The sequence below is a fragment of the Empidonax traillii genome, unplaced genomic scaffold (genome assembly GCF_003031625.1).
Source record: "Empidonax traillii isolate 1590-97213 ecotype Southwest subspecies unplaced genomic scaffold, ASM303162v1 scaffold106:size2091409, whole genome shotgun sequence".
In the NCBI taxonomy this organism is placed as follows: Eukaryota; Metazoa; Chordata; class Aves; order Passeriformes; family Tyrannidae; genus Empidonax; species Empidonax traillii.
The window spans coordinates 1,896,537-1,923,896 of NW_020955299.1; the positions used below are offsets into that span (position 1 = coordinate 1,896,537).

General features: G+C 47.4%; 2 protein-coding genes across 3 annotated transcripts in view; both read left to right on the forward strand.

Annotated features, from left to right (window-relative positions):
- Positions 1–11,078, forward strand: part of DRAXIN (dorsal inhibitory axon guidance protein) — a 12,567-nt gene extending 1,489 nt beyond the window's left edge. The window contains exons 2-7 of the mRNA XM_027882536.1: positions 5,369–5,850; positions 7,134–7,321; positions 7,703–7,814; positions 8,172–8,261; positions 8,485–8,574; positions 10,500–11,078. Coding sequence (XP_027738337.1) covers positions 5,391–5,850; positions 7,134–7,321; positions 7,703–7,814; positions 8,172–8,261; positions 8,485–8,574; positions 10,500–10,612 — 1,053 coding nt within the window. The 5' untranslated portion in view covers positions 5,369–5,390 and the 3' untranslated portion in view covers positions 10,613–11,078. The remainder of the gene's footprint in view (positions 1–5,368; positions 5,851–7,133; positions 7,322–7,702; positions 7,815–8,171; positions 8,262–8,484; positions 8,575–10,499) is intronic.
- Positions 11,079–17,488: 6,410 nt separating this feature from the next.
- Positions 17,489–26,093, forward strand: AGTRAP (angiotensin II receptor associated protein). Of its 2 annotated transcripts, XM_027882547.1 has the most exons (6): positions 17,489–17,553; positions 22,742–22,776; positions 22,989–23,100; positions 23,706–23,904; positions 24,127–24,165; positions 25,212–26,093. In XM_027882547.1, the coding sequence occupies exons 1-6, from the start codon at positions 17,527–17,529 to the stop codon at positions 25,316–25,318; spliced, it is 519 nt and encodes a 172-aa protein (XP_027738348.1). In that variant the 5' UTR covers positions 17,489–17,526; the 3' UTR covers positions 25,319–26,093. The 2 variants fall into 2 exon arrangements, with proteins under 2 accessions (XP_027738348.1, XP_027738349.1); XM_027882548.1 differs by lacking the exon at positions 24,127–24,165.
- Positions 26,094–27,360: the final 1,267 nt, after the last annotated feature.

Genomic DNA, 27,360 nt, shown 5'->3' on the forward strand with positions numbered 1-27,360 from the left:
GAAGATCAGGGCAGATCTGCCCCCATTCTTCCCTGTCACACTGGCAGGGACTTTCCGGCCGGGTGAGCAATGACCTTTGCTATTGATTGTGTCCCATTTGTCACCAGGCATTGTGCATGAAACTGGAGAGTCTTCTCTGCCGTGCTGACAGCCAGCGACTATATCTTGGATGCTAATCTCAGGCTCATTGCTATTTTAATCTCATTATTGGGTAGAGTAGACTCTGTTTGATAGCAGGTCGCCTGTGATGGCTGTGTCAGCCACTCTGTGGAATCCCAGAGGAAGCAGAGCAGAGGGTACTGCATATTCATTCATGTGCCCCTCTTCCCCTTCAGTGCAGGGGCTTGCTGGGCTGCTCAGTCCCTGGAGGATGATGTGCTGGGAAGCTCCCAGGGCAGGTCGGGAAGAAGCTCAGGAGAAGGGGTGGCATGGCTGTGGCTGAAGGTGAGAGGCACCTGAAGGTGTCCATCAGAGCAGGGGTGCTGGAGCTCAGCCGTGACTTAGTGACCAGCTCACAAGCCTGGGCTGCAGGAGAGGGAGTTCCCTAGGCCGTGCTGTGTGAACAAGTCACTTCTGTCCTGATTAGGAGGGCAGAGAGCCAGAGCTGACCAGTAAGGGGAGTCCCAGCTCCAGCCCTTCAGCTGATGTTGAGTGAATCACATTTCAAGTGGTCAGTGGTTACAAACGGCCCCAGGGGGATGCTTTGTGAAGGCACAAGGCACCTACAGCTACTCCTTAACCCCCTGCAAGCCCGAATCTCTCTGTTCTGTCTCTTGTGCCAGTAGTGTGTTAGTGAATTGGCTCCTTTCTACAGTGGAGTGCTGTTTAGGGATGGCAGGCAAGGAGGGAAAACAGCACAGGCGAAGGAAAGCAGATGTTTCAAAGGGTGGGGACAGGATTCAAGTAGCCTAAATATCAGCAGAGGGGAAATCTCTCACACCACAGTCATGAGGGACAAAGAAACTGCGGAGTCAGGTAAATATGAAAGGCAAAATAAGGAGGAAAGGTGACAATAGATACAGAAAACCTAAGAAAGGAGGGCAGCTCTGAAGAGGAACCCAGAAGGACTGGAGATCTGTGAGCAGGGAATTCTGCAGTTCTGACATCCCAAGGATGTCTGTACCAGCAGGGAAAAATAAAAATCTCTATAAATTGAGTATGCAAGAAGTGTTGGAGAGAATAAAAGTGTTACTACTTTTGCCCTGGGGAGGAAAAGAGAAGGGTGCATATAAGATTACCTGCCTGCTTTGGGGGACCCTAGAAAGCTGGGAGGGAGCCTTTAGAAATGGGAAGGTCTCTTGGCAGATTGTTTATGAAGCTTCCCAGCATTTGCCTCCAGAAACAGAAAAACAGATGGAAAGAGACCCAGCAGGGAAGTGAAATCTCATTTATCTGCACAATGCCATCCTCCTGGCTCCAGCCAGCTCTCTGCATGTCAGCTACCATAGAGCCTACCCTGTCCATTCTGCTCCAGGCCTTCCCAAGCCCATCCATCACCCTTTGGCTTCTTATTTACAGGCAGCAGCCTGGCACACGAAGCCGGGTTTATTGTCTGTCATCCCTGCCACACAGGCACATCCACACAACACCCATGTAGATGCACACACACTTCGTCTATTGCTGCAGCTTGGGATTGTCTGGAGTCCAGGAAATCTTTGTGCACGTCTGCCAAAGTCTGAGCTTATCAGAGCCAAAAAGAAATCTGGCCCAGCATACGTGCTTGGGGTCTAGCTTGGTTCAGCCCTTGAGCATACAAACTGCATCATCTGCAGTCTGGGGTGAGAAAGGATCTTGACAGTCTCTCAGTTCAAGGGTTTTGTTCCTCTTGGCTGTGACATGAAGAACATATGTGAGAAGTTAAAGCTGTGGCTGTCAGGTATAATGCTGTAAGGGAGATACATGAATGGAGGTGGATCATCTGATGTTGCTGCTTTGTGAAATACAACACAGATGCAGCAGGGGCAGTTTCAGAGCCTATTTCAGAGCCAAGGTGGCACAACTGTGTTTATAGGGGGAAAACATGCCTGAGTTTCTTTGTACCTACTCAGTCCATGGCTGCCTTGCAGGATTATGAGCAGAGTATCAGCGTATTGTAATTGTAGCAGTGAGTCCAGAGAGACTTCCCACAGGGAAAGTTACTCAGTATGCAAAAAACCCTCTAATTTCCCTTACAGGATTGTAACCATCCACTGCTAACCCAAAATGGATCAGAAATAGTGGCTGAGACAGCACTGCAACTCAGTCCTGAGCCTGCACCCTGGGCAGCTCTAAGGCCTTATCTTTGCTGTACAGGTGTTCTTGTGAAAAGGCAGATTTGCTGCCTCAGGTGGTTTGTAATCCTGAGGGTCTATAAAAGAAATGCAGGTATGGGGTGGAGCAGGGGGGATGTAGGTCTGGTCTAAAGAACTGTGGGGCAGCTTAACTTGGCAAGTACTTCAGCTGTTTCCTTTACTAATACATGAACCCTAAGAAGAGTGTGGGTTCTGGGCTTGTTGTAACGTGTGTCTTTTGTTTATAGCAATTTAGGAAAGGCATCTCCTTACAAGGCCAGGCTTCTTTCTGCCTGGCAGAATTTCACCTGTGCAGAAAAGGTGCAGCACAGTGTGAGAGCCTTGCTGTCACCTACGTCAGCAAGCCCAGGGCTAGGTGGTCCTGCCAGAAGAGGGGGTGAAGTTAACTTTGGTGCTCAGACGTTGAGGAACCTGAGCACTGAGAACTGGGGATGCTGTTGTGTTATCTTAGCTGCCTCTGGAAGTGTGAATTTTACAGCTTTGGTAGGGTAAGAAAAGTGAAGGAGGTAGGAAGAGGTTTCTGAAGTTAAAAGTAGATCACGGCATGGAAACAAGTGACTGAGGAGAGGGCTGAGACTCATTTGCCTCCAGCACAGAAGAGTTGCATTAACCCAAGGTACCCAAACTTATCCATGCACCAGTTTGGTTTAGCAAAACAGCTCAGATCTCCCCTGACAACAGCGTGATACAGGTATTTATCTGCATTATTAATGCAAGATTCCCAGTGACAGTAACACAGCGTGTCAGCCTGCCCCTCTGCCAGTGCAGAGATGAGGCAACCCATGTGCTCTAGCTGCACTTTCATCCCGTGCAGTGCCAACAAGACAGCTGGGCAGCTTAAATAAATGCCCCCTCCACTTGGAAGCAGACCTTCTGTTTAACTGCCCTGCAGCATTTAGCTGCCTCCAAGCTCCTGCTGAAAACCAGAACGTGCAGCTTGTGTCTGTCAGGTTCACCATCAAAGGGCCCTTGTCTGTGAGAGCGAGATTGGAGACACCCTCGCGCTCTCTTTGCACTTGTTCTCTCCTCTTGGTATTTTGCCTACAGATGAAAAGGTAAGATGCTCTTTCTGGCTCTTTGAGTTGTTCTGAGTGATGCCTTAATCCAGCTGGTTTGCTCTGGTTCTTAAAGAGAAAATCCTAGGAAGAAAAACAAAGACCCCATGGTCTGGGAAAAAAAAAACAAATGACCCCATGCAGAGCCTGCATGTTGCTGGGTTGCTGTTTTTTCCATTGGTTTTGAAGCAGGACTTGATGTGCTTTGTTAATAGATTTAGCTGTCAGTCTGGTTTTCCTTTGTTCCAGGTAGCTGCCAATAAAATGCTACTTCATAGTGTTATGCCTTCAGCAAATAAGCTTCCCAGCACCTCCTAAATCAAGCAGCAGTTTTTTGTCCTTTGTGACCAGTAGAAGAACCTGCTTTTTGGGCACTGCATAAAGAAAAGGCCCCTGTCCTGCCTACCTCTTTCCAGGGGAGGGCTGAACTGAAAACTTGCTCCCAGGCTTTGAGCAACAACAGAGAGAAATCTTGGAAAGGCAGAATTGGCTGTTGAACGTGTGAGCAGGCTTTCTTCAGTTAACAGGATAAAGCCATCTCCCTCCAAACTCACAAGACGCTCTCTGAGGCTGGGTCAGCTATCATGGCAGAGCTTTCACTGACTCAAAACACTCCACATCTGTCTCAGAGGTGGAAAGAAAGAGCCCAGGCTATTCTTAGGGTGTCTCCTGTCAGCTCCACAAAGAGGCTCAGAGATTGGCCTCGAGGGTTGCTACCTGCCCTTCCCAGGTGACAATGGCTGGTCGAACAGCCAAGCACCTGGAGAGGGAGTGCAAACGATTGCAATTAAGCAGCAAAGTGGTTCACCCGGTGGGTGAACAGATGGAAATCAGGTGCAGTCGGAACTGGCGTGCAGGAAGGAAGGGGAGGAGGTTGAGTGGCTGTAACTCTGTCAGTATTTCTCCAGTGTAAGCAGGGGCCTGGTTTTCTGGCAGTCGGTTTTGCAGGGAACTTTGGTCTTAAGTAGGTCTTCATGCTGCCCAGACTGAGAGGGACAGTCTGAGAAAGCTGCCCCAAAGCAAAAGGCTGCACTGGAAATGCTGCAAATCCCTTTCCCCTTTCTGTGGGAAATAAAAGAGGAGAATGACTTAATTAGAGAATGCTCTGACTTGTGCAATGTCCCACAGCCATGTCTTGTAACACAAATACAGGGATGAAGGAAGACCTTCAGAAATATGACAGTGAGGACAGTCTGCAGACACAGCACTGAGGGACTTGGTCTCAATATTCTTTGGACTTAAATTACCTTCCCAGTGACAGCCTTGTCTGGTTGGGTGAAGGGTCAAGGAGGGAAAGTGGGACAAACTAGAAAAACCTCAGTCTGCCTCCCTGCCCTTTGATCTTTAGACCAGCATCCCCTACTCTGCTGACAGCAGATTTATTTCTCTGCTATGCCATGAGGTATCAGCAGAAAATTTCCAGCGTTTTTTCTTCCCTTGACCAATTTCAGCCACCCTGAAGCAGTGTGTGAGTGCACGTGAATGTCTCTGGCTTGAGCTGCTCAGGGCTGTTGCTGGTCCTGCGAGGCCACCATCTGCCCCCAGTTTTGTTCATCTTGACATCTTCATTGCAAGGAAACCAGCTGTGAGGAGGGGCCAGTGCCAGCCAGGCCCAGGATGCCAACCTGGCAGCAAACAGCTCTGGCCAGACAGCTAATGCTGTGCCTGGGCTCAGGGACTGTGGCCAGCAGGAGCCAGCCCCCCCCAGCCCCTCAGATGGTGGGCTATGAATGGGGAGGGTAGGGGGGCCTATCGAGGAATCAAAGGGAAATGTCCTGCTGATTGATGGCCTCATTTGCACATGAAACTGGGACCTCTCAGCCCTGCAGGCCCTGCACGTGTGTCTCAGCTGCTGTAGCCAGGGCTGGGAGAGAAGGGTAACCAAGGAGGGAATAACTCACTTCCAGCTCTGGACGTAATAGTGTTTTTTATCTAAGTGTTCTAGGACTGAATCCTGATGGCCTTTACCCTTCCTAAATGTTGGTTGTTTACTTTTTTCTTTTTTTTTTTTTTTAATTGCAGGTGAGGCAGAGCACCCAGGATTATGGCAGCTTCTTCCACCTTCTTCTCTCCTTTCCTCTTCCTGTGCGCGCTGGTTCTTTCTGACATCAGTCTTGCAGTCTCCCTGAACCCTGGCACAAAGCTCAGAAATGTTCCAGACGGCGACAACCACCTTCAAAACCAAGAGATGTGGCTGCAGCAGCCCAAAATTGGGCACCACCACAAGCACGGCTTGGCCAAGAAGGAGAGAGTCCATGCCATGCCTTCGAGAGGGCGGCCGGCCGGGGAAGAGACCCTCAGGATGGGCAGCGGAGCGTCAGCTGTGGAGGAGCTGGTGACAGAGGGACAGCCAGCAGCCCTGAAACAGAACAAGGATGTGTTCCTGGGCTTTGAGTTGCCGTATCCTGAGAGGGAGAACCAGTCCCCGGGCTCTGAGAGGGGGAAGAAGCAGAGCCGGGAGCAGCGGCGGCACAGCCGCAGGGACAGGCTGAAACACCACCGAGGTATTTGAGCTCCAGGGGCTGGTGGGGGACTGGCAGTGAGTGTCAGTGGTGTGAGGGCAAGGAGATGCAGCTGTGGTTGAGCCACATGGGTGTGTGGAGGGTGTGGGGTGTGTGCCTGCTCTGGGGAGAAATCTGCCAGACAAAGGAGGCACAAGAAGAAAGGGGAACTCCAGAACCAGAGGGGGTTAGTGCTGGCTGCAAGTTTGTGAGAATGACCTGGTTTGCCTTAGAGGGGCAGCTCAGAGAGTCCCTGGGACTTGAGGGGTTGTTCTAGGGTGGCCTGTTTTGTTGGCTTTTTAGTAAATGGTTCAAACGTGTTCGAGCCATGCTCAATCTCTCCACTGACTTCAGAACATGACCAGAACTAGAAATAATACAACCCCTTTATTTCACTTGAAGAACAGTTTCTTCTCACCAGAGCTGGTATTCTTCTATATTTATGCTAAACTACCAAAAAATATAATTTTTGCCCATGTGAAACTGCACTAATGACTTTGAAATGTCGTTTGGTTTTGACTGGGACTGCTTTCCTTTGCAGGTCAAGTTGTGGGTGTGTGTCTCTGTGGTATGCTCTGCTCACTGTGGTAAATCTTGAGTTTGGTTAAAACCGGGCAATTTGTGTCAGTCTACACTATGTGACGAGCTGGGTGTCACATCCCTGAGTTCCAGCTCTCACTCCTTCCTACCTCAGTAAGAAGAGCTCTCTTGTTTTCTCAGGGGACTGACTAAACAACTCATGTTAAGCAATAAAGAGGAGGATGCAACAAAGCTGGTTTGAAGCAATATTTGCAGACTACAAACAGGTCTTGTTTCTTGGGTTTAACTTAAGGTCTATATTTAAATTAATACTTATGAAAAACAGGGATAAGCCTGTGAAGATCGGAATTTCAATTTAGGAGCTAAAATAACTCACTACTAAAATAAAATAAGAATGTATTCACAGATATTTGGTGCAGCTTAATCCATTGGTTTAAAAATGGTGAAACAGGTACGTTTTGTACTCTTGAGACCAGAAGAAGACATCTTTTTCTTCTTAAGCAAGAGGTAGACATGCCTTCAAGAAGGTATGATTACATATGTCTTAAATGTATAAAAATCAAGCTGCGTATACTCTGGACCTGATCTTCTATTGCTTTATTGGCTCACTACTCTGTTTTATGTTGGCCTAAAGAGCAGCTCGGGGTTGTGGATGGGTGAAATCTGAATTCCTTTGGCTCAAATCTATGGCACTCAGAGAAAAGGGATGAGAAAGCCAATGCTGCTGTGCCTGTTGCCCTCTGCAGGGAAGACTCCTGATGCTGGGCCGAGCTCCCTGTACAAGAAACCTGAAAGCTTTGAAGAACAGTTTCAGAACCTCCAGGCAGAGGAAGCTACAAGCCTGACTCCCACCGTGCTCCTCATCACTGCCCTGGACCAAGCTGCTTCCACAGAAGAGCCTCCTGTTCTTCCAGCCACCTCACCACGGTCACAGGTAGAGCTGGTAACTGCTTTGTCCCTCCAAGCCCTGTCTGTCCCTCATCTGTCCATCTCCCCTGAGCTTCACCGACCAGAGAGGCAGTAGGAGCCCTTGGCTGCAGAGCCACCATATCCTAACAATCCTTGCTCACTCTTTTGTCCTCACATAGAAGAGTGAAAACTTCCTTCTTGGCTTCAGCTGCAGCAAGGGAGAGCTCTCCCCTTTGGAAAATGAGATGCCAGGAATCCCTGAAGGACAAGGCAGAGCTGGAGATGGGGTGGAGGGGGAATCATAAGGCCTTTATAAATGTCTAAAAGCACCATAAAAATTCTCAAAGACTTCAGTGTCACTCCAGAAGAGTAACCCATTGTCTGTCTGGTTTCTTGTGGTTTGCAGGCCCGCCTCAGGCAAGACGGGGATGTGATGCCCACCCTAGATATGGCACTCTTTGACTGGACAGATTATGAGGACCTCAAACCAGAAATGTGGCCATCTGCTAAAAAGAAAGGTGCTAAACCTCCCTGTCCTCTTTCCCAAAAGTTCCCCTTGTAAGGCTTGTCCCACGGTTAGTGTTCCCAGATGTGCTGAAGGGCATGAGATCATAGTGGTGGGGAAAGAGAGAAGCAGCATAATGCTGATTGTGTTTTGTGCTCAGTTGCAGAATGTTTCTCATTTTGGATGCATAGTTTGAGGGCAGAGGAAAAATGATAGATGGAGGGTTGAGAAATAGGGAGGAGATTAGACTATGAAGGTTTAGAGTTCAAACTCGAGATGTTTGAGGCTGCTTGCACCCTGGAACAATATACTCTCCGGGATGAAAACAGTAGCATGAAATTTTCTATCAGCATCTCTTTTTTTCCCACAGAAAAGCGCCGCAGTAAGAGCCCCAACAGTGGAAACGAAACTGTGACAGCTGAAGGGGAGCCATGTGATCACCACCTTGACTGCCTCCCAGGTCAGGATCCGCTTGGCAGAGGCATTTCTCCAAACATGGGATTGTTTGAAATGCATCCTGATTGCTGCTGCTGATAGGGAGTGGTGGTATCCAAGGGAAGGGCAGGGCTCTCCAGGCCACTGTAGGAATAGATGATGTCTGTGTGATGGAGCTGTGAGGGGTGTCAGTGCTCCCACAGGGAAGGGGTTACATGAGCTGTGCTGATCCTGTCCCTGTGTTGCAGGCTCTTGCTGTGACCTGCGTGAGCACCTCTGCAAACCCCACAATCGAGGCCTTAACAACAAGTGTTACGATGACTGCATGTGCACTGAGGGTGAGTCCAGCTCTTTGCTCTCCCCCGCTGTAGATGACAGCATTGGCTTGGAATAATGGTTTGTATGTGAAAATAAGAGCTAAGCTCTGCTGCTCTTAGCCTTTCCCTGCCACTGACTCACAGTGTGGCTGTTGAGTCATCCAGGATATCTTGTTTTCCCTCATGAAAACAAAAATCCTCCTATCTACAAACCTGACAGAAGCAGCCACAATACATTAACACTTCAGTGGTGCTTTCAAGTATCACAGGCTATAAAAACAGACTGCTTTGCATGACCTTGTGCCTAACATGTCTTTCCCAAGATAATTTCAGCCGAGCTTGTAGCAATTTAGTAGATGTGGGAAGGGCACAGGCGTTTGTTTCTTAAAGCTGCTTCTGAGGAACCCACAGCAGCCCTTGCTAGACAAGTGCATCACAAAGATGTTGAAAGGCACTCTTCTAGACTGAACATGTTCAGGGGCAGCTCCAGGCACTGGGTCTTGTTTGCCAGAACAAAACTCTGGTTGCCAAGTTTTGTGACCAGTGATTTGACCAGGTCATTCACCTGTTTTTACCCAATTAAACAAGCAGCTTCCCTGGAGCTGCAATGTTAAATGGTAGTCTTCACCTTGAGTGTGTTGTGTGACACCTGAAGGTCCTCATCAGAGGTGACCTTCTGATAGATTAGCCTAGAAAAGTGTTTCTGCAAGCCTAATGAGGGCTGCCCCAGGCCCTGCTTTATCCTTAAGCTAGTTATAAGTTGATGCCAAATGTGCATCCTCTGCAGCATTAAAAAGATCCCCAGAGATGGAAGATCCAGATAAGGCAGACAAGAGGCTTAGATAAGAGCAGAGCTCTGATCTTGTGTGCTCTCCTTCTGGGAGGCCAGACTGCCCTGGGGGGATTGGTAATGAGGGGCACAAACCCAACTTTGAGGTAGCTGGTCTCAGGGTAGCCCAGGGACATGCACTCCAAAAGGCTGCTCTGTGACCTGTGACATCCTCTGGGTCTCTGGGGTACAGCTGAGGACAGTTTGGGGCCGTCTCATTATGTGAGCTATAAATCCTCAGCCTGCCCTGCTCTGGGGGTGCTGGCACTGTTGCTATCTGCTGCCTGCTCTGGAAGGTAAAAGAGCTGCAGTTTCAGCTCCTGCCAAGCCCAGTGAAAATCAGGGTTACTGAAAATCTGGGCTTTTGTGAGAATTATTTACCCACAGGCTGTACCCCTGTCTGGGCCCGACTAACTATGCATTCTGGTGTAACAAAGTCAGACAATAGGCACCAAAAAATATAACTATTGGTGCCAACAACCCATTAGTAACCCTGATCAGAGGCTCCCATTGCCTTCCACTGCCATGGGAGAATATGTACTCATGGTTTTTACAAATAAAATGCCTCTTTTCCTCTTAGTATTCATCAATGCTATATCAGATAGCTTCCTTCAAACCCTGCACTTTGAGTCCAAACCAGACAAATTGAAGGAGATGAGCAGTGAGCTTTGGATCAGACCTCCCAGTAATAGCACTTCAAAGTCTTTTCCCTCTTCTCTTGAAGCTTCAGGGAAATAAATAGCAAGGGGAGGTCCCAAGCCATTGCTGCTGCACATTAAGTCTATAGTAATTTCCCAATGGAGAGATCACTCAGACAGTAATGGGAAGTAATAGGGGGAAACCAAGCAGGGCTTCCATAAAATCACTAGAAACAATTGGAATAATTCATTGGTATTTCAAAAAGCCAGTGAAACCTGCCTGAACCAATGAATCCCAAACCAGAGCAGGGAGCCAAGCAGAATGCCAGGGCCTGGAGAGAGCAATGCCCTGCCCATGTCAGGCATTTCCATCTGCCACAGCCCTAGCACTGGCCCCAGTGCAGCAGGGTCTGTCAGAGGGACAACTGTGTGGTGTTCCTGCCCTGGTCCCTCCTCACCTGTGTGTGTCTTTTCCGTAGGGCTCCGCTGTTACGCCAAATTCCACCGGAACCGAAGAGTGACCCGGAGGAAAGGGCGCTGTGTGGAGCCCGAGTCGGCCAACGGAGAGCAGGGATCTTTCATCAATGTTTAGGAGGGTGGGACTCCTGCCAGGAGGGTCAGGAGCTGAGCTCAAACTGTTCATACCTAGCAATGGGAATTAGAGGAAAAAAGTGAGCAAATGACTGGAGCTGCAGGCTCTGGACATGCCAGGTTCCAGCTGGGCTGAAACTCATGTTATTTATAAGTAGAGTGGTCTCAGCCTTTGCCACAGCAGATTGTGTTCCCCCTGCCTTCCCTCAGCACATTTCCTGCCACTGAGTTGGGTCCCCCTCTCCCAGTTAGTAAGAAATGATCGTTACTCCCGTTCTGATGGTCCTGGCAGGAAAAGGTTCTGCAGCTTCATCTCTTCTTCTCAAAGGAGTTTAGATGTGGAAGATCCTTCAGGGCAAAGGAGATATGAGCTTAAACTTTACCCTTTAATTATTGCTTGAAAATAAAGGTAGATTGCCCTTAAGGATTGGAGGTTCCTAGAGGAGAGGAAACTTGTAGCCTCCAGATGGATTTGGAGTGGTGGTTCCACACCACCACTTCCTACCTGTCATCTTTGGGACCATCCAGTCCTGCTCCATCCTTCCTTCCTTCCTTTCTTGCTTCCAGAGAACCACCTGGTTTCTGCAAGGATGTGGCAAGACATCCCAGCCTGCAGCTCTCACTCATTTAGTTATCCTGCCAAGTCTGTTATTTTTAATGATTATTTTTAGGAGCTTTCTGGGGAAGTGATAGTTTTCCTAGTGAGCCAAAAATAAAGTTTTTGGTAACAGGAGATAGGGACAGGCTGTTCCATTGTAGTAAATCCTGTGACATGTTGCATGTGTGTTTCCATGATATGTAAATAAAGATATGATAGATCTCCTTTGTGAAACTCTTCTGCTTCTTTGACTGCACCCAAGGATGTGGCAGAAAAGCCAGTAAGGGAGCTGATCAGCAGGTAGCACTGATGATACCAAGTAACCACAGAGCAATTGTGCTACTTGATAGAAAAATTCCTCTACCCAAGGCGGGGATCCAAGCTTCCCTCTATCCTCACTCAAATTGCAGCTAACAATTTCTGCCTGCTGTAGCCATCCAGATGTTTAAAACTTCTTTATATTAATGCTTAATTGCTGACTTCAGTGATGTACTGGAGCAACACAGGCTACCTGTGTTAAACTGCAGTAGTGCTAGTTGGTGAAAATGTTCTTTTCTACTGCTAATACTGCACTATTCTTTTATATTCAAGAACCTGGAGATGTACAGCACTTTCTGTAAGAGCAGAAATATTAATCCTGCTGCTGAACCCTCTTTACACAGCCTCCCTAAACCCCTCTGGGTTCCATTTAGGCAGGCAAACCTCCATTTTGCACTCCTGTTTATGCTGCATGTCACTCTGCATTGTGCATTCACTCAAAGGCTGCTAACATAATACTTTACATCTCTAATATAATGAGTGCCCAGCCATGGCCACAGAGAGATGCTGTGAATACAATGCCAGTTCTGACCTGCACTGCTGAAGGAGGAGTTTGTGCAGGAGCATTTAGGCAAAACCAACCACAGGGTTGCTTGTAGCTATTTAGATTTCTGCCTCCAGCATGACAGGCAGCCCAAAAGGCAGAGTAAAGAAAGGTGGTTTGGCTCCAATTTGTTAACCCAGGGAGAGCAATGCAGCCCCTCCCTCAGCCCAGATGCAGAATAGTGGGTGGTGCTGCCAGTGCCATTGTCAGTGGAAGCATAAAGGGAAAAAAAGGGCTCCTAATTGATCACAGTCAATTGCAGAGCTCTCAGCCCCCTGGTCCCTGTGACACCGATGAAAACCACACGCACAGCCATTGTCAAAAGCAGGTTTGATATCACAGTGTGGTGCTTTCCAGGGTGGTAGCTGAGGTCTGGGTGGAACAGAGCAACTGAAAGGAAGCAGGAAATTTTGCAGGGTCTTCATCCTTGGTGATTCAGGTATTCCTTGCCAAATCCTTGTAGGATCATGGAAAATGTTTTGGTCAAGACTTTGGTGCAAATCCAACTACAAGCAGGCTTAAAAACAACAAGTCTGAATTTTAAGCCAGAGCTTTCAGATGCCAAAAAGAGACTTGCTCCTTCCACTCTTGCCTTTTCAGCTTTCAGTCCGCTATTAACTCTGAATATAAAGAACAGATTATCCTTAATTGGTGGGATTAGTTAAATGTGTAAGGTCAGTGAAAATTGAGTTAGTTATTGTCCATCAAGTCACGGGATTACTGGATTGATTGCTCACAGTGGAGTTTCAGAAAGAGAGCCCGTGACCAAGTCTCATTCCGTCTGAATCAAGCTGTGGTGTTGCAGAGGCGAGGCAGGGAGGGTGAGCAGTGGTCCAGGCACGTGCTGCATCAGCCACAGCAGCGTGAAAAGAATCGGCCTGAATTATGTATCAGCCACATCAACCACTGACTTCGCAATTGCAGAGCGAAGGAAAGCTGTTGAGTAAATAACATGCCAAGGTGTGGAATGCAAGAGCAGCCTGTGATGTAAAACCCCAGGGCAACATTTGTACAACGAGTCCAACCCACTTGTGAGAGCAGCAAAGCCTTTTAGTGCCGCTCTGTGCTGTCTCAAGGGCACGATGGCAGCTGCAGAGCGATACTATCTCTGGGTTACACTCAGCAACTTTCCCCTTCTTTCCCAGTATGGCCCAGTCACTGTGTAGTCAGTGACAGTTCTGCCTTTGGGGGCATTAGGTCTGAAGAAGAGAGGGACACAAACATCAAGCAAGTCTTGATTTATATGTTCTTCTCAACGGATTGTTTGAGAAACGCAAATTAGGAATTCACACAGGCTCTGCTTCTCTACTGCCCCCAGAGAGTTTAAGCCAGAGCTCTTGCAAGGTTTTCTATTGTCTCGAAAGGACTTTGGATTGGACCCAGACCAGCCATAGCACGGCTCTGTGCAATAATTTTTAAAGCTAATTGCAGAGCATGAAAGAAAAGGGAGTGACAGAGTCCCACACAGACTCCTGCTCTACAGCTACTGCTGTTACCAGTCAGTCCAAGGCTTACACATCATTTTAAGCCACTTCTCCAAGGGTGAGAATCAGACATGGAAAAGAGAGGGCAGCGTGCAGATTTCACATAATCATCTCAGCAGCTGCCTGCTCTGCAAATGCTGTTCAGTCTTGGGGATGTTGCTGGCAGTTGCCAAAATCATGACTGCAAGAGAGACAAGGAGTGGAAGCACAAATTAAAACACTTGGGAATCATTCTGTCTCAGGTCTGTAATAGTCTGCATTCATTTTAGCTTGGGGGTGTTTTATTGAAATCCTCTCTCCTCCTTTCCTCCCCCAGTAATTACCCTGTTGTCAATCCACAGTGTGTGCGAGTGCTTCAGTTTCAAACCCATGCTGTACCAAATTGTTCATGTCCATGCCAGTCACTCTCTGCTGCATAAAGCCTGGAAAAAAAACACATTGCTTTCATACTTTTTATCAGGAAAAATACGAGGGCTGTTGTTTTCTTGGAATGTACTGAGTGAGCATATGCACTCCATAAACCCGCTTCTGGTGTGTCAGTTCATTTTCTAGAGTGTCAGTGAATCTTGAAGAGTAGTCCCTCAGTGATACCTCAAAGCTCTACTTGGATTTTAGAAAATCAGAGGAGCAGCTTGTCACTGCTGAGATGGGAAAGGACTTTCAAGTGAGCTTGTCAAGACACCACATCAGTGTGACCCTCTCCAGTCCCCAAATCACCTTGCCACAGCCTCATTTGCAGTGACATTGCAGGAGGAGGCTCCTCACCAGCATTACAAAATACCTTCAGTCTCCCCCCACACACACACAATCCAGGTAATATTTCTGCTTGCTTATTGTCCACTGGGATTCAGAAGGGAGTTTGTAGAGCCAGGTAACTTCTATGTGCCCTTCCCCACTGCTTATTTAGAAAGGCTCCATGGCTAATACATGTGTTTGTGCTGAGCTGGTGCCTTCACTGCTCTCAGCTCCATAGCCAGGGGCACAACTCAGAGACCCTGGAGTCAGCTGCAGCCTTTAGTTACCTTCAGAGCAGACCCCGAGAGAGGGGTGAGAAGGGCAGAATTATGAGGGGTGAGCTTGTCTCCATTCCCCTGGGCCAGGTAAGGACAGCAGGAGCAATTGTATCAACTCCTTTACCTCCCTGTGGAATTGCTTCACCTTCCCCACCAAGGGTAAAGTGTCCTGAAAATGCAAAGGAAGGCATTTCTGCCTTATTAGCCTCACTTTTATGCTGTCAGGGAGGGAGCCAGCTGTATATTAGGCTTTCACTCAGTCTGCACAAGGCATATCATCAACTGGCAAAAAGCATCTAATTGCTGGATATTAGTTGCAGTGAGCTGAACTCACCTGGACCAGGCTTGTAGTCACAAAAATTTCCATATCCTGTTTCCAGTCTCCTGGATTGCCTGCTTCTCCCTGCAGGTCTTCTTTAACTTGCTGCTTATCTTCTTCTCCATGTTTGTGTTGCTTTATCAAGGGGAAGGGAACAGAGACAATTTGCAAGGTACAAGGAGCACAAGGCAGAGATAAAAACCAACCAGCCCCCAGATCTCATAGGTGTGAGAGACGTGCAAATGCATAATGTCTGTCATAGCCCTCATTGTTTTCACATCCACGAGATCATTAAGACATTTCTAAGTCCCTTGAGTGCATGACATGCAAGCCCAGGATATAATAAGCAGGGCTGAATTAATTGCACAATACATTGATGAACAAAATGAAGTAAAGTGCTTTTATTGTACAAGGGGAAAGGAATGCTTTGCGTTAAACAGCGGTCACATCAATCCCAATTATGGCTCAGGTTGCATAAATGATAATGAGACTCTGTCTCACTCACACTGAGTGAGAATGCTGAAGGGAGCAAAGACACCCACACACTGCTGCATCCAAACAGTGCTTATCGTTCAGCTGGGACAGTGGGATTTGTCTTTATAGCAAACAGTTCTCCTTTGACAGATACCTGTCCTGGCAGAAGGGCATCCCAGTGCACTTCACACCCAATACTAAACCAGTAAAATGGCTATTCAGTCTCCCTTTAGCCTTGCCCCCACTCCAGGTGTTCAATCTTTTTTTAGGGTAAACCCCACTTTTTTTTTTAGGGTAAAACCCTGTTCTTGACATTACTGGAACCACTAGCATTGATCCCATTTGATGCCACTACGTCTGTGAATAGAGGCAGGACTTCCCTACAAGACACAGTAACGTGTCCCTGAAAGACACAGTAATGGAAATGAAGTCACAGTTGATGTGTCATGTGGCAATAGATGAATTATATTTCAATCTTTCATTTGAAAGTGACACATTCAGAGATTCCTCAGGAGACTTCTGGTTTTTTACTGCTGTTCTGAGCTATGCAGCCAGTCAGTTTTGTTCTGATGCTTCCTCTGGTTAGCATCTTCTAGGTTGTTTCATATTTGCAATTAATGCTTTACCTTTGGAGATCTGGAAGTGTGCTGCACACACAAGCAGTCAGCAGCACTCAGGGCATGGTGAAGGACAAGCTGGATAGGGCTACAGTTGTGGCTTGCTTAAGAATGTCTGAGGGCAAGTTCAGCACTGCATGATTCTCATGCACGCTCTTGCTTGAACTGGAAATGAGACTGAAGGATGATTCATGAATTTCCGCATACAGCCCTGCAATGAACCTCTGACCCTGCTCATCCCTTAGAGGCCCCATCTTTTCCTTAAGAATAAATAATGACAAGAAAGGAACTGACCTACTCAGACATTGCAGTCTTACACTGCAGACGAGTAAAACACACATTGGGCAAGGAAGGGAGGCTTTGAGAGGTGTCATCCTGGCTTCTGGGTTCTGTTGGTTCATCTGCCGTACTTGGGGCTGCTGGTATGAACTGGACAGGGAATGGGAAGTTATAGCTGAACTGTGTGGGGTTGGGTTGGTCACTTAGCAACTCCCCTAGCTCTAAAATGGGACAAGCTTGCTTTCAGAATGAGAAGTGAAGAACTTGTGATTTGTACTAGACCTCCATGCAAAGAGTTCAGTTATCTAGTTCTAGAAATAAACTAGGGCCAAAGGAAGCCACTAAGTACCTGCCAGCCATTCTAGGCACCTGGCACAACCCTGAAGACTGACCTGAACTTGGCTTGGCTATTGCGTGACACAGTTGAGCACATTCAGCACCTTGAAATTGCCTTTTTTTTGGTGTCTATCAACAGGTTTTCTGGCACTCCTCGCTCTTTGGTCACAGCACTGATGTGTGCACAAAAGTCTTCTCTTCCAGCAGAAAGCTGTTAAGCCCTACAACAGGCCTTAGGCCTCCTGGACACTGATTACAGCCCAAGTGTGATGTCAAACCTTCCCTCACTGCACTGCGTGTGTGAGCAGCAGGAAGAGTTTGGCTGAGTGTTTGGAGTCAACAAAATAATCTGTGTACGCTTTTAACTTAGTGGTGGCTTTGGAAACAGAATCACACAATTGTTGGGGTTGGTGGGGACCTCTGGAGTTCATCCAGTCCATCCCCCTGTCCATCCAAGGCAGGGTCATCTGGAGCAGGTGACACAGGAGCGCATCCAGGCGAGTTTGAATGCCTCCAGGGAGGGAAACCCCACGACCTCCCTGGGCAGCTGTTCCAGTGCTCTGCCACTCTACACGTAAAGAAGTTGAGGTGTTGAGGCGAAACTTGTTGTGTTTTAATTTACGGCCACTGCTTCTCATTCTGTCGCTGAGCATCACTGGAAGGAGTCTGGCACCGTCGTCTGGCACCCGATATTTCCATGCATTAACGAGGTCAGAAGCTGTGCGGTGCACACCAGGCAGGCACAGCCCCCAGACCAGCTCCTCGGCTGGAACACGCCTGGCAAAAGCCACCAGTTGGCACCCAAGGCCACCACCGGGTGACCGTGGGAGGGCACGGCGGGGGCGGTGTCCCCGCTCCGCCCGCCCCTCGCCCTGCCCGGCCCGGCCCAGCCCGGCCCGGCCCCACGTGAGCGGCAGTCCCGGGGCCGCTGCCATGGAGCTGCCGGCCGTCAGCCTCAAGGTAGGGGCTGTTCTGGCAGGGAGGGTCCGCTCTGGCCGCCCCCGGGGCCGGGAGGAGCGGGGGGATTACCGGGGGGATTGCCGGGGGGCGCGGGCGGCATCCCGGGGACGGGGCGCTTGGCTCGGTCCCTCCTCTCCCACGATCTCCAGCCTTGCCCCTGGTCCAGAGCCCGGCCCAGGCCCCGCTCGGAGCTGTGGAGGCCTCCGAGGAGGAAGAAAGTGGTGTTTGGAAGCTTTTTTTTTCGTCACGTGGGGAAAGGCAGCAGAAGTTCTGAGCGGTACGAGGCTGAGTCAGGGCAGGCTCAGGTTGGATCTCGGGAAAAGGTTCTTCCCCCGGAGGGTGGTGGGACACCGGACAGGCTCCACAGGGCAGTGGGCACGGCCCTCAGCCTGGCAGAGCTCAGCAAAGTGTTTGGACAACGCTCTGAGGCACAGGGTGGGATTGCTGGGGTGTGTGTGCAGGGCCAGGAGCTGGACTCGATCCTAATGGGTCCCTTCTCACTCGGGATATTCTGTGAGTCTTGGTCGCTGAACTAGTCAGGTGATGACTCCAAGGTTCACTCAGACTTCAGGGGCATTGTCAGAGTGGCAACAACAGCTATTAACCAGCGTCCCTGGAGGTTTCTAGCTCAGCTGACCAGAGTTAAGCCAAGATAAAACACTGGAGGAGATCCTGAGCAAGCGAAGTTTTTGCTTGTCAGGCAAAGTATCTTAGAAAGATGAGCCTGCTTGGTTTGGGGTTATCATCTGGTAGATAACTGAAATTGCTTCTCTGTTGAGGAGGGGAGGCACCAGTTGAGGGCAATTTGGAAATTTCAGGGAATATCTGATAACCAGGGAAAGGAAAAATAAGTGACTTAACCAGAATTACATTACATTTTTCACTGTGGGGAGAAGCACATCCTTGAGGACAAGCTGGAGGATGCTAAAATCACGCTTTTTTTGCTTTTGATGTGGGTGTTTGATATCAAAGCCTTCCTTGCTACCAGACAGGTGACATTTTCCTCTATTTTTTTTTTTGTCTTTCACATTTTCAAAGCTCTGAGATTTCTAGGTGTGTGTGCCCTTTCCCAGCTTCACTACTTTGTGTAACTTGTTTAATACAGCGAGTTTGAGGTGCTTTCTGCAGTTAAAGCTTTGCCCAGAGAGTGAAAGCTGATCACATCAGGTTTTTTTAAGCTGGGAGCAGTGGCCTTGGAGCAGGCTGCCTACGGGTTGGGTGGGGGGAGAGTGTTATCTCAGCTACCACTATGAATTCAGCTTTGCACAGGAGGGCTTTCATGTGGCTGTGATAAATAAAAGCTGGATGTTCATGTAATGATGTTTCCCTCCCTCTTACTAGTTCACCAAGAAAAGCAACTTCCCTTGTTAGAGGCAAGTAAGCAAATGGATTCTTCAAGGCCTGGCATGTGGATTATATTACATTCTGGAGACTTGCTGATACTTTGACAAGTTTGGACTATTGTGTGATTCCCAGGGCACTAGGAAGATTAAAAGATCTTGCCTTCTGCTTTGTCTTTTAACTTGGTTTGATTAATTTTTTTTCCCATGTTAAAACAACAGTGAAAACTGAGGACATTGAATTTAAAAGTTTGTGAACACAAAATACGTATTCTGCCATGGGAGGTGGAGGTAGGGGAGCTGAAAAACCCAGCCTTTTCAATTAGTGAGTCACTGAGACAACACAGCTAAAATGTTGCCTTTCTTTTCTGGTTTCAGAGAAGCATTTCACAATCTCTGACCAGATAGGAGTGAGCTTTTCCTGGGCAAACTGTTTTCAGCAGTTAAGAAATTCCTTGTTGTCGAGTCTGTCAACTCTGGAGCTGAAGAGCTGGGGAACAGGGAGTTAATAATTGTACCTGCATCTTTGTACTGTTCCCGAGTTAGGGCCTGATTCCCTGAAAAAATACCACGAAGGTGGGAAAGATTCTTACTCAGAAAGGGCCTGGAAATAACACACACTGCCACTATTCATTGGCATGATCTGCTTACGGGTTCTGTGAGATTAGAAAGATGAGCCTCGTGATAGAAGTAGCTCCAAGAAAACTGCATGACTGGGCTGTGTTTGTGCCAGAATGTAGCAATATCTCAGCCTTGAGGCCTCTCTTTAAGCTACTTGCACAGCTATAAAATTAATGTAGCAGGCTTTGCCCTAGGGTGGGTGAGGAACGTGCTCGGTTCTAACTAATGCTCACCAAAACGTGGGAAGCAGCACAGCTCTGCTTTTGCCATGACAACTTGACATCTGGGATCATTGCAATAATTATGGAGGGCCTCAAAATACAGGGTTTGACTTTGATTAAGCCTGGACAGTGTGCCTGGAAACACACGTTTTGTGCTTAGGCATTTTGAAATGCCAGGTCACAGAATCACAGAATAATAAGAGACCTCTGCTCGACCTCCTGCTCAAAGCAAAGCCAACTGCAAAGTGAGATCAAATAGCTCAACTCAGAATTCAGCTGAGTTTTAAAACTCTCTAAGAACAGAGCCACAACAACCCTGTTGGATGGCCTGTCCCACTGCCTAACCACTCTCATTATCCCTCTGGTATAATAATGAGCAGCATCCTCACAGGTGGCCACTCACATCTGTATTTTGGGTAGTGTGTTCTCAGGTGAATATGTCACTCACAGGATAGATGAGCTCACTCCAAAAAAAAAAAAAAAGGTAAAATAAAAATTTAGATACAAGAAGAAAATAATTATAATTTGGAACCATGTAAATTTTAACTTAGTCAAAATTCAGCCTCATGCTATGGTCTGTGCTGAAGCATGTTTAAAAGAATTCCTGTTCCAAAGAGTTTTCCCATCTAATGAGACCCAGGCAGACCCAGTCTCTTTTTATGCTTGGCAATTAGTTCCATCACATGCTGGGATTTGCAGAGGAGCTAGGAATTCCCCTTAGTTCTCCCCACTTTCCAATGGGATGCTTTTAATCACATTGTCATCCTTCTGCACAGAAGGGATGGGGACAAAGGACCTACCTTTCTTATTTTCTGCTCTCAGCCCTAGTTCAAGTCTTAGGAGTTATTTTCTCAAGAAAAGTATGTCTGTCATAGGTACAGACTTAAGGCCTTGAACAGATGGAAAAAAATTAAATTCTCTTGCTGTCTTATCAGGATACTGCCTACAAATTATCTCACATGGTGACTGTAGCTCTTCATTAACTCTATATTTTCTATGTTAAAGCATACCAAGACCACCAGTTAATTCCAACTGTCATGTAAATTGGACTAGTAACCAGGAAGGGAACATCTTGTTTTTATTTCAGCAGTCCCTCATACTATCAGCCCTAGATTACCTGACTTCACGCTGATGACTAAACATACTTCATAATTTAATAACTGCAATATTGATCTAGACAGCTTTAAAAAAAAAAGCCACCTTGCCTAATTATGTTAACTGGTGAGCCTTGAGGGGTCTTGTGGGTATGTGACATGCAGTTAAATACTACCTAATTAAGAATTTCCCTGATGTTGTGATAGTCTCTTGAGTAAATGCTATTTGCATGTCTCCATTCTTCCCAAGAACATCTTGTATTTTAACTGATTAGCAGCTTCTCCCTGGTCTCCGTGGTGCAATTTGGGAGAAGGGGAAGTGGGGGGTGGTGCTGAAGCATTTTGTAAGCTTTCACGAACAATTAAAAAAATTAATTAATAAAAATCTGTCTGAGCAGCGTTTGAAGTTGCAGCAAAGTCCGGTGAGTGCTCAGCAGCTGTGCTGGGGCACTGCAGGGAAGGAGGAGCAGAAGACAGGGAGGGATTTGCATTGTGGTGTCCTGGCAGAGCAGTGGGAGCCACAGCAACGGGGCCACCCCCAGGGCTTTCCTGGCTGGGCTTCACTTGTGTCACAGCCTCACAGGTCACTCTCTCCTCGAGCAGCTGGTTTTGTTGTAAGTTAGAGCATGGGGAGATGTTTTAAGTCAAGGGATGTGGCAGGATGTCAGTAGATCTTAATTACTATTTTTTTTAGTGTCTCGATGCTCCTATCTGCATACAGCTTTCCTGTGTCCACTGAGGAACTCAGGCTTTTGTTACTTCCTCATTTCAAGCTTGCTTTTTCACTTTTTAGGGTGGGAGTGTGCTTCAGAGGGGCTTTGTTACTGTGTTTTTTTTTTTTTTATACCAAGGCCAGTATAAATGCCAGTTGGAGCCTTTCTCACAGCTAGAAAAAAAGGAAGATTGTCTGTATCTCATGGATCCTCTGATTTGTCCAGGCTTCAGCCTTTCTTTGGTGAGGCTGCTGACAGAGCCCATGTTCCATATTCTTGTTTCCACAAATGTTTAGAGAGTGAATATGAGAGATCTCTCTTTGCTGGATTGGCCAGCAGGCTCTGAAGGAGTGAGCACATGGATATAGATGTAGAAAAAGCCTGAAGTGATATATTGTTGTTCCCGTTTGCTGTCTGAATAAATATGTAGAGTATGTCTCCTTGGTTACAGAAATGGAAAGTGCTGGTGAAGAGAATCCTTGTGTCACTTGTTACAGTACAGTCCTTTCTTCTTGGATTTGTGCCCTTGAGCACAAGGAGCAGGATCATCAGGGACATGTGCAAAGTACAGAATTTGTGACAGCATTATCTTACTGCTGTTTAGGGCACTGTTGGCATTTGGGCCTGGTGGCTTCACCAGGAGTGAGAAGAGACTGTGGCAGGATCAGGTTCTCAGGAGTCCTGGAAGATGCCTTCAGGTCTGTTAATACTGCAGTGAGGTTGGACCACTGCTCTGAACAGACTGGAAGGAGGTAGAAGGAGGATTTACAGAGGACTGGAGTGAAATTCTGGGAGATGCAGGCTCAACTATCTATGGACTTCTTGGTGATGGGATGCCAGATTGGTCATGTATAAACTGTGCTAGCATAGTGAGTCAGATTGCCTGGTTTTCTGTGCAAACTCTTCTGGAGTTCCAAAATCAATAACCCATTTAGAAAAAGACTAAGTGGGCCCTGAATCAGCTGTCAGCAGAGATGACAACAAGAATGAACGACTGCAGTGCAGCGCCACGGGAAATACTCAGCAACAGAAGGGGAGAAAAATGGGTTTGTCTTCACTGTCCCAGTTGCCTCACCAGCTTTCTGCACTGGTTCATGGCTCCAGGGCTCTCTTCCAGACGAGATTGTGTCATTTAGGTAGATCCTCCCGGGGTTTTCCCAGCTTGCTGACCTGTCTTCCTCTCTGTTTTCTTCCCACAGGCCATCATTCTGGTGCACTGGCTGCTCACAGTGTGGTGAGTGATTGGTGCCTCGCCTGGGTGAGAAGAGGGTATTCCTTCAAACTAGGAGTGGGACACTCTTGGAAAATCAGCACTCTGTGCCTACCTGTGTGCAAGAACATCCTAAACCTAGGAGTGAGGTGTTTGTATGGGAACAGGGATGAGCACAGACTGTTGCAGGCTAGTTGTGAATTTGGTCTGGGGTTTTTTTTTGTCTTGTTTGGCAGGGGATGCATGAATCACATCTTGCCAGCCTCCTATGCCTGGGGGAATTTCAGTGTCCTTGCAGTGGGAATCTGGGCCATTGTGCAGCGAGATTCCCTCGATGCCATCGTGATGGTGAGTGTGAGGGTGTTGGCCTCTCTCAGGCTGCTCAGGGAGAGGTTGGAGGGCAGGGGCTTTGAGCCAGTGCTGATTTTCAGCTGTTCCCAGTACAGCAGTGAACAAGTCAATTGCCTGTTTGGGTGGGTTTGGTTTTTTTCAGAGTGTATAAATCTATAAGCTCTGTAAACCATGGTGAGAAACTTTCAGTATCAATTATTTTCTTCTCAGAGATGAACGTACACGATTCCTGCTTTCTTTACCTGCTGTTGTGACTTGTAATGCCAGAGGAGGATTCAAAGTGTTTAATATGCTTGAATGGAGGGACTTTATAAAACCCTTCTCTGAACATTAAGGAGATTGGCAAACAAAATTAAACAATTCTGGAATGCCTTATGAGAAGGTATCTGATAGATGTGAAGAAAATGCACAAAATACAAGATAATTCATGTAGGAGTATCTCTCTACCTGGGGCAGTGCCAAAGAGTTAGCCATGTGATACTGGGGTGAGGGATGATGGTGTGAACACAGATCTCACAGGAAATAGATTCTGGCACTGACTTGTTACTTGCGGTGGTTAAACCCCTGTTCAGTTCATGTCCCGTTCTCTCTCCTTGTTGCAGTTCCTGACTGGCCTGCTGCTCACAGTGCTGACAGACATCATTCACATCTCTGTCTTCTACCCTGCACACGACCATCTCAGTGATACGACCCGTTTCAGCGTGGGCATGGCCATCTTCAGCCTCCTCCTCAAACCCCTGGCCTGCTATTTGGTGTATCGGATGTACCTGGAGCGTGGAGGAGAGTACACCTTGAACATAGGTAGGGTGTTTCCTCTGCTCCCCTGTCAGTGTGAGCCTTCCCCTTGGGTGCTGAGGGGTCTGCCTTGCTCTTTGGACCCTTCAGCCTGAGGCCTGTGCAGCAGGATTCTGCCCCTCTTTCAGTGGGGTGCTTGCTCTCTCTTGCCCGTGTCTGTTCTCCCATTTTGTGTTTCTGGTGTGCTTTTTGGCCTTAAATTTATATTCTTTCTCTCTTCCCATGCAGACCTGGAGTCCTTGTCTGACAGCCACTTTGCCCACAATGGTATTGTGAGAGGCCTTTCCTCTCTTCCTCCTCTTGCGTTTGTGTGTGCATGTTGGAAGCCTTTGGGTGTCCTTTCTTTGCCAACCCTTTCTTTTCCTTCTGGGGAAAAGTAGAGGGAGTATCTCCTCTAGCTGGATTATGCACCAGAGGAAAAGCAGCTGGACACTTTGTAGTTTCGCATCCTCTCCTGAACTGTCTTTCTCACAAGATTTTCAAGACTTTTTCAAACTGTGTGCTGTTTTGTGCATGACAAATTTCCTCTCATTTCCCTGCTATCTGGCATTTTCCTTCTCCACCCAGCAGTGTTGCATTTTTCCTAGTCTTCTGTGTCTCATTTTCTTTCCACACAAAATCCCTTTTTGTTGCTTGGCAGCATCTTTGCTGCTTAGAACAAACCCCTCATAGGGTTTGGTGCCTATCTGTGATTCTCCCCACGGCAGGTGCCTGGTCCATAGATAAAGAGCTGTCCATGCACATTCTCTCTCTCTCTCTTCCTTCCCTGCTCATCCCCTGGACAGTAACATGATTTTGTACAGGCAAATTGTTCATAGTGCAGTTGGGAGCACTGCTGGGTTCAAATTTAGTGCCGTGGTGTGCAGACTGTATTGTTGGGAGGAGTGGTTCAGGGGTGAATCATGCCTTTAAATCCATGCTGTCAGCTGGCCGTGGTTCCTGCTGCTTCTGGCTATGTCTGTTCATTTTCCCATGAGCTCTCATGCTCTGCTCTTGCTGAAATATGCTGTTACAGGAACCTGTTATGCTGCAGTGGGGTATTGTGGGTCTTGCTTTGCACACAGCCACGTGGCTACTAAGAGAGCAGTGGGCAAGGAATGAAGAGGCATGCTCAAAAGCAGTGAGTTTTCCCTTGCTGGAAGGATGACTTTATTACCTCCTGCCTGTGCAGTGAGGATCACAGAGGGGTAGGTGCTGTGGAGCTGGTAGGGCAGCTAATGTGGTGTGCTCCTGAGCTGTTGGCTTCTCCTAGAGGATACAGTTCTTGTGCTTTTGCATTGTTCCCAAGCTTGTTCTCTTCCATCTCCACCCAGGTGTCCCCAGTGCGGGCCAGGATCGCAGCACCTACGAGCCCATTGATCAGCCAGAAGCGCCTCCCCAGTGGCCTCCCCCAGGCAAGGCAGCCCAGCCGCCCTACTGAGGCACCTGGAGCCCTGCACGGACACTGCCCTCGCCCAGCCAAGGCTTCTGCTCTGCCCCTCTCTATTCTCATGGAGCCACACCTGCTGCTGAGCAAACGGGACAGGATCTGAGACTTCTTCTGCCTCCCTGAAGATTGGGCAGATGGGTTCCTGCAGTAAGTCCAGAAGATCCTGGAGGTGTCATGTCAAGCACTGTGACTCGTAATCCCAGTACTTTCCTCCTCAGTCCCTCCTCAGTGTGTGTGACTGGATGCACCTTCTGCAGTCCTCCATTCTGCATCCTCTTTGTTGTAAGGGAACCACTGAAAGTACCCCTGGACAGACTGTCTTTAAAAGCCTTATGGACTGCCCTTAAACAATGCAGTTAGCCTGCTTTTATGCAGATATATTCCCAGGAAACATCTGGGAGTTCTCAAGAGCTGTTTTTGATGGTGTTATTTAAGTAAGATTTATGACCTCCTAAGATTTATAACTCCCATTGTTAGCTGTGGTGGTTTGCACAAAGCTGGGCTTGGTATAAAATGCTCTTAACTGGGCCAGGGAGCTGTTTGTGCTCCCAGTATCTGGTCTTGGGTTTTATTGACTGATGCTCTTATGCAAGTTGAATGTCCTTCAGGATACTTAAAATGACTGTTGAATGTAGGTTATAGATACTTTGTGCCTTGAAATGTCCTTTTGCCTTCAGCTGCCTGTCTTAACAGAACTTGAAATGTTACATTTTTTCTAAGAAAACTATAAAATGAACACAGTTTTCCTGTGTTAGAAAAAGTTAAACTGGTCATTTATGTCTCATTTGAAAATGTAGCTGTGCCTGAGGGTTTGGGACTGTAGCCAGGCAGTTTGGGAGAATCATTATGGGGAAAGGTCTACAGGGCTCTGGTAGCTTTTAGTCTAAGCTTTACTACAGCAAGTAGAAGGTACTGCTTGTAAATACGTGGGTGGGAAGGTGGGCTAGTAAAGTGGGGATTGGAGAAGGAACAAAATGGATTTATTTACACTGAAGAGGTGAGCTCTGTGGAGTGCAATGAACCATAAACTCTAATGTTATGCACAGTAAATCTGCCCTGCTGTAGCTTTCAGGTAAAATTCTAAAACAAACAAAGCCCCAGAAACAAATAAACCAGTTTCAACAGGATTCTTTTACAGAAGAAAAAGAGTATATCAGCTTTGGCAGAATTCTAGTTTTAGGAAGATCTGTGTTTTTCTGAAGCAGGTTCATTTTCAAAGTTTACATCTGTTATTCTGTAATTGCATTTCTCGTGACAAGACCTGCTGCTGTGTTGATTCTTCAGTGACCAAGAGCCCTGTTAACTTTGCTCTAACCTGTAGAACTATGCCATTTGTATTTTTAAAACCAAGCAGTTTTCTCCCAACTTTGATCACTTTAAACATAAGCAGGTGCTTCCTCTACTCTGCTGCACGAGCACTGCAGTGTATCTGGACCTTCGTTATTGATACTTGGACCAAGCACATGGTAAATGCCATAAAAGTGTGATATTTTGAGTTTAGCCTCCCGGGGTGAGTGTTGTGCATTCATTTTTTTCAAGCTGCCGTGCCATAGGGCAGAGGAATAGGAATGTGTCTGTTCTTGTGATCAGATGGGGAAGAAAGAATAGGTAGGCAGAAATTTCTGGGGCTTGTGGAGTTGCACAGCCTTTATGTGTTTTTTTTTCAGCTCTTTAGAACTATATAGAGAGCAGCACAGATCCCTGAATAACACTTTTAAATGCTCAACCTTTTTCTTCCCTAGACCAGTGAACCACAAACAGAAAATCACTACTTTAAACGCAGTGTTTTTTGGGTATTTGCACAATCAGTTATATTTAGTTAGGCCTTCCCAGCCATTCTCTGCTGGAAATGTCCATCTACATGACCCGCTGTGTGCTCTTCTGTGGAGAATTTGGCACATCTGGGAGCTCAGGGGAGCAGAGCAAGGCAGGACTTGCAGTTTTGGGCAGTAAATTGGAGAGGTGGCGATAAAACAGGCACTTCTCCTGTCTTTGGAGGAGGAGGAGAGAGTTTGTACAGGGTGTGAGGGGCT

What these genes read in the sequence shown, in the direction of transcription:
- AGTRAP (XM_027882547.1), top strand. Translation starts at nt 17,527, where the DNA reads ATGGAGCTGCCGGCCGTCAGCCTCAAG. An exon ending in CCCTCGATGCCATCGTGATG is followed by an intron (nt 23,101 to 23,705) that starts GTGAGTGTGAGG and finishes TCCTTGTTGCAG; the next exon opens with TTCCTGACTGGCCTGCTGCT. An exon ending in CAGCCACTTTGCCCACAATG is followed by an intron (nt 24,166 to 25,211) that starts GTATTGTGAGAG and finishes ATCTCCACCCAG; the next exon opens with GTGTCCCCAGTGCGGGCCAG.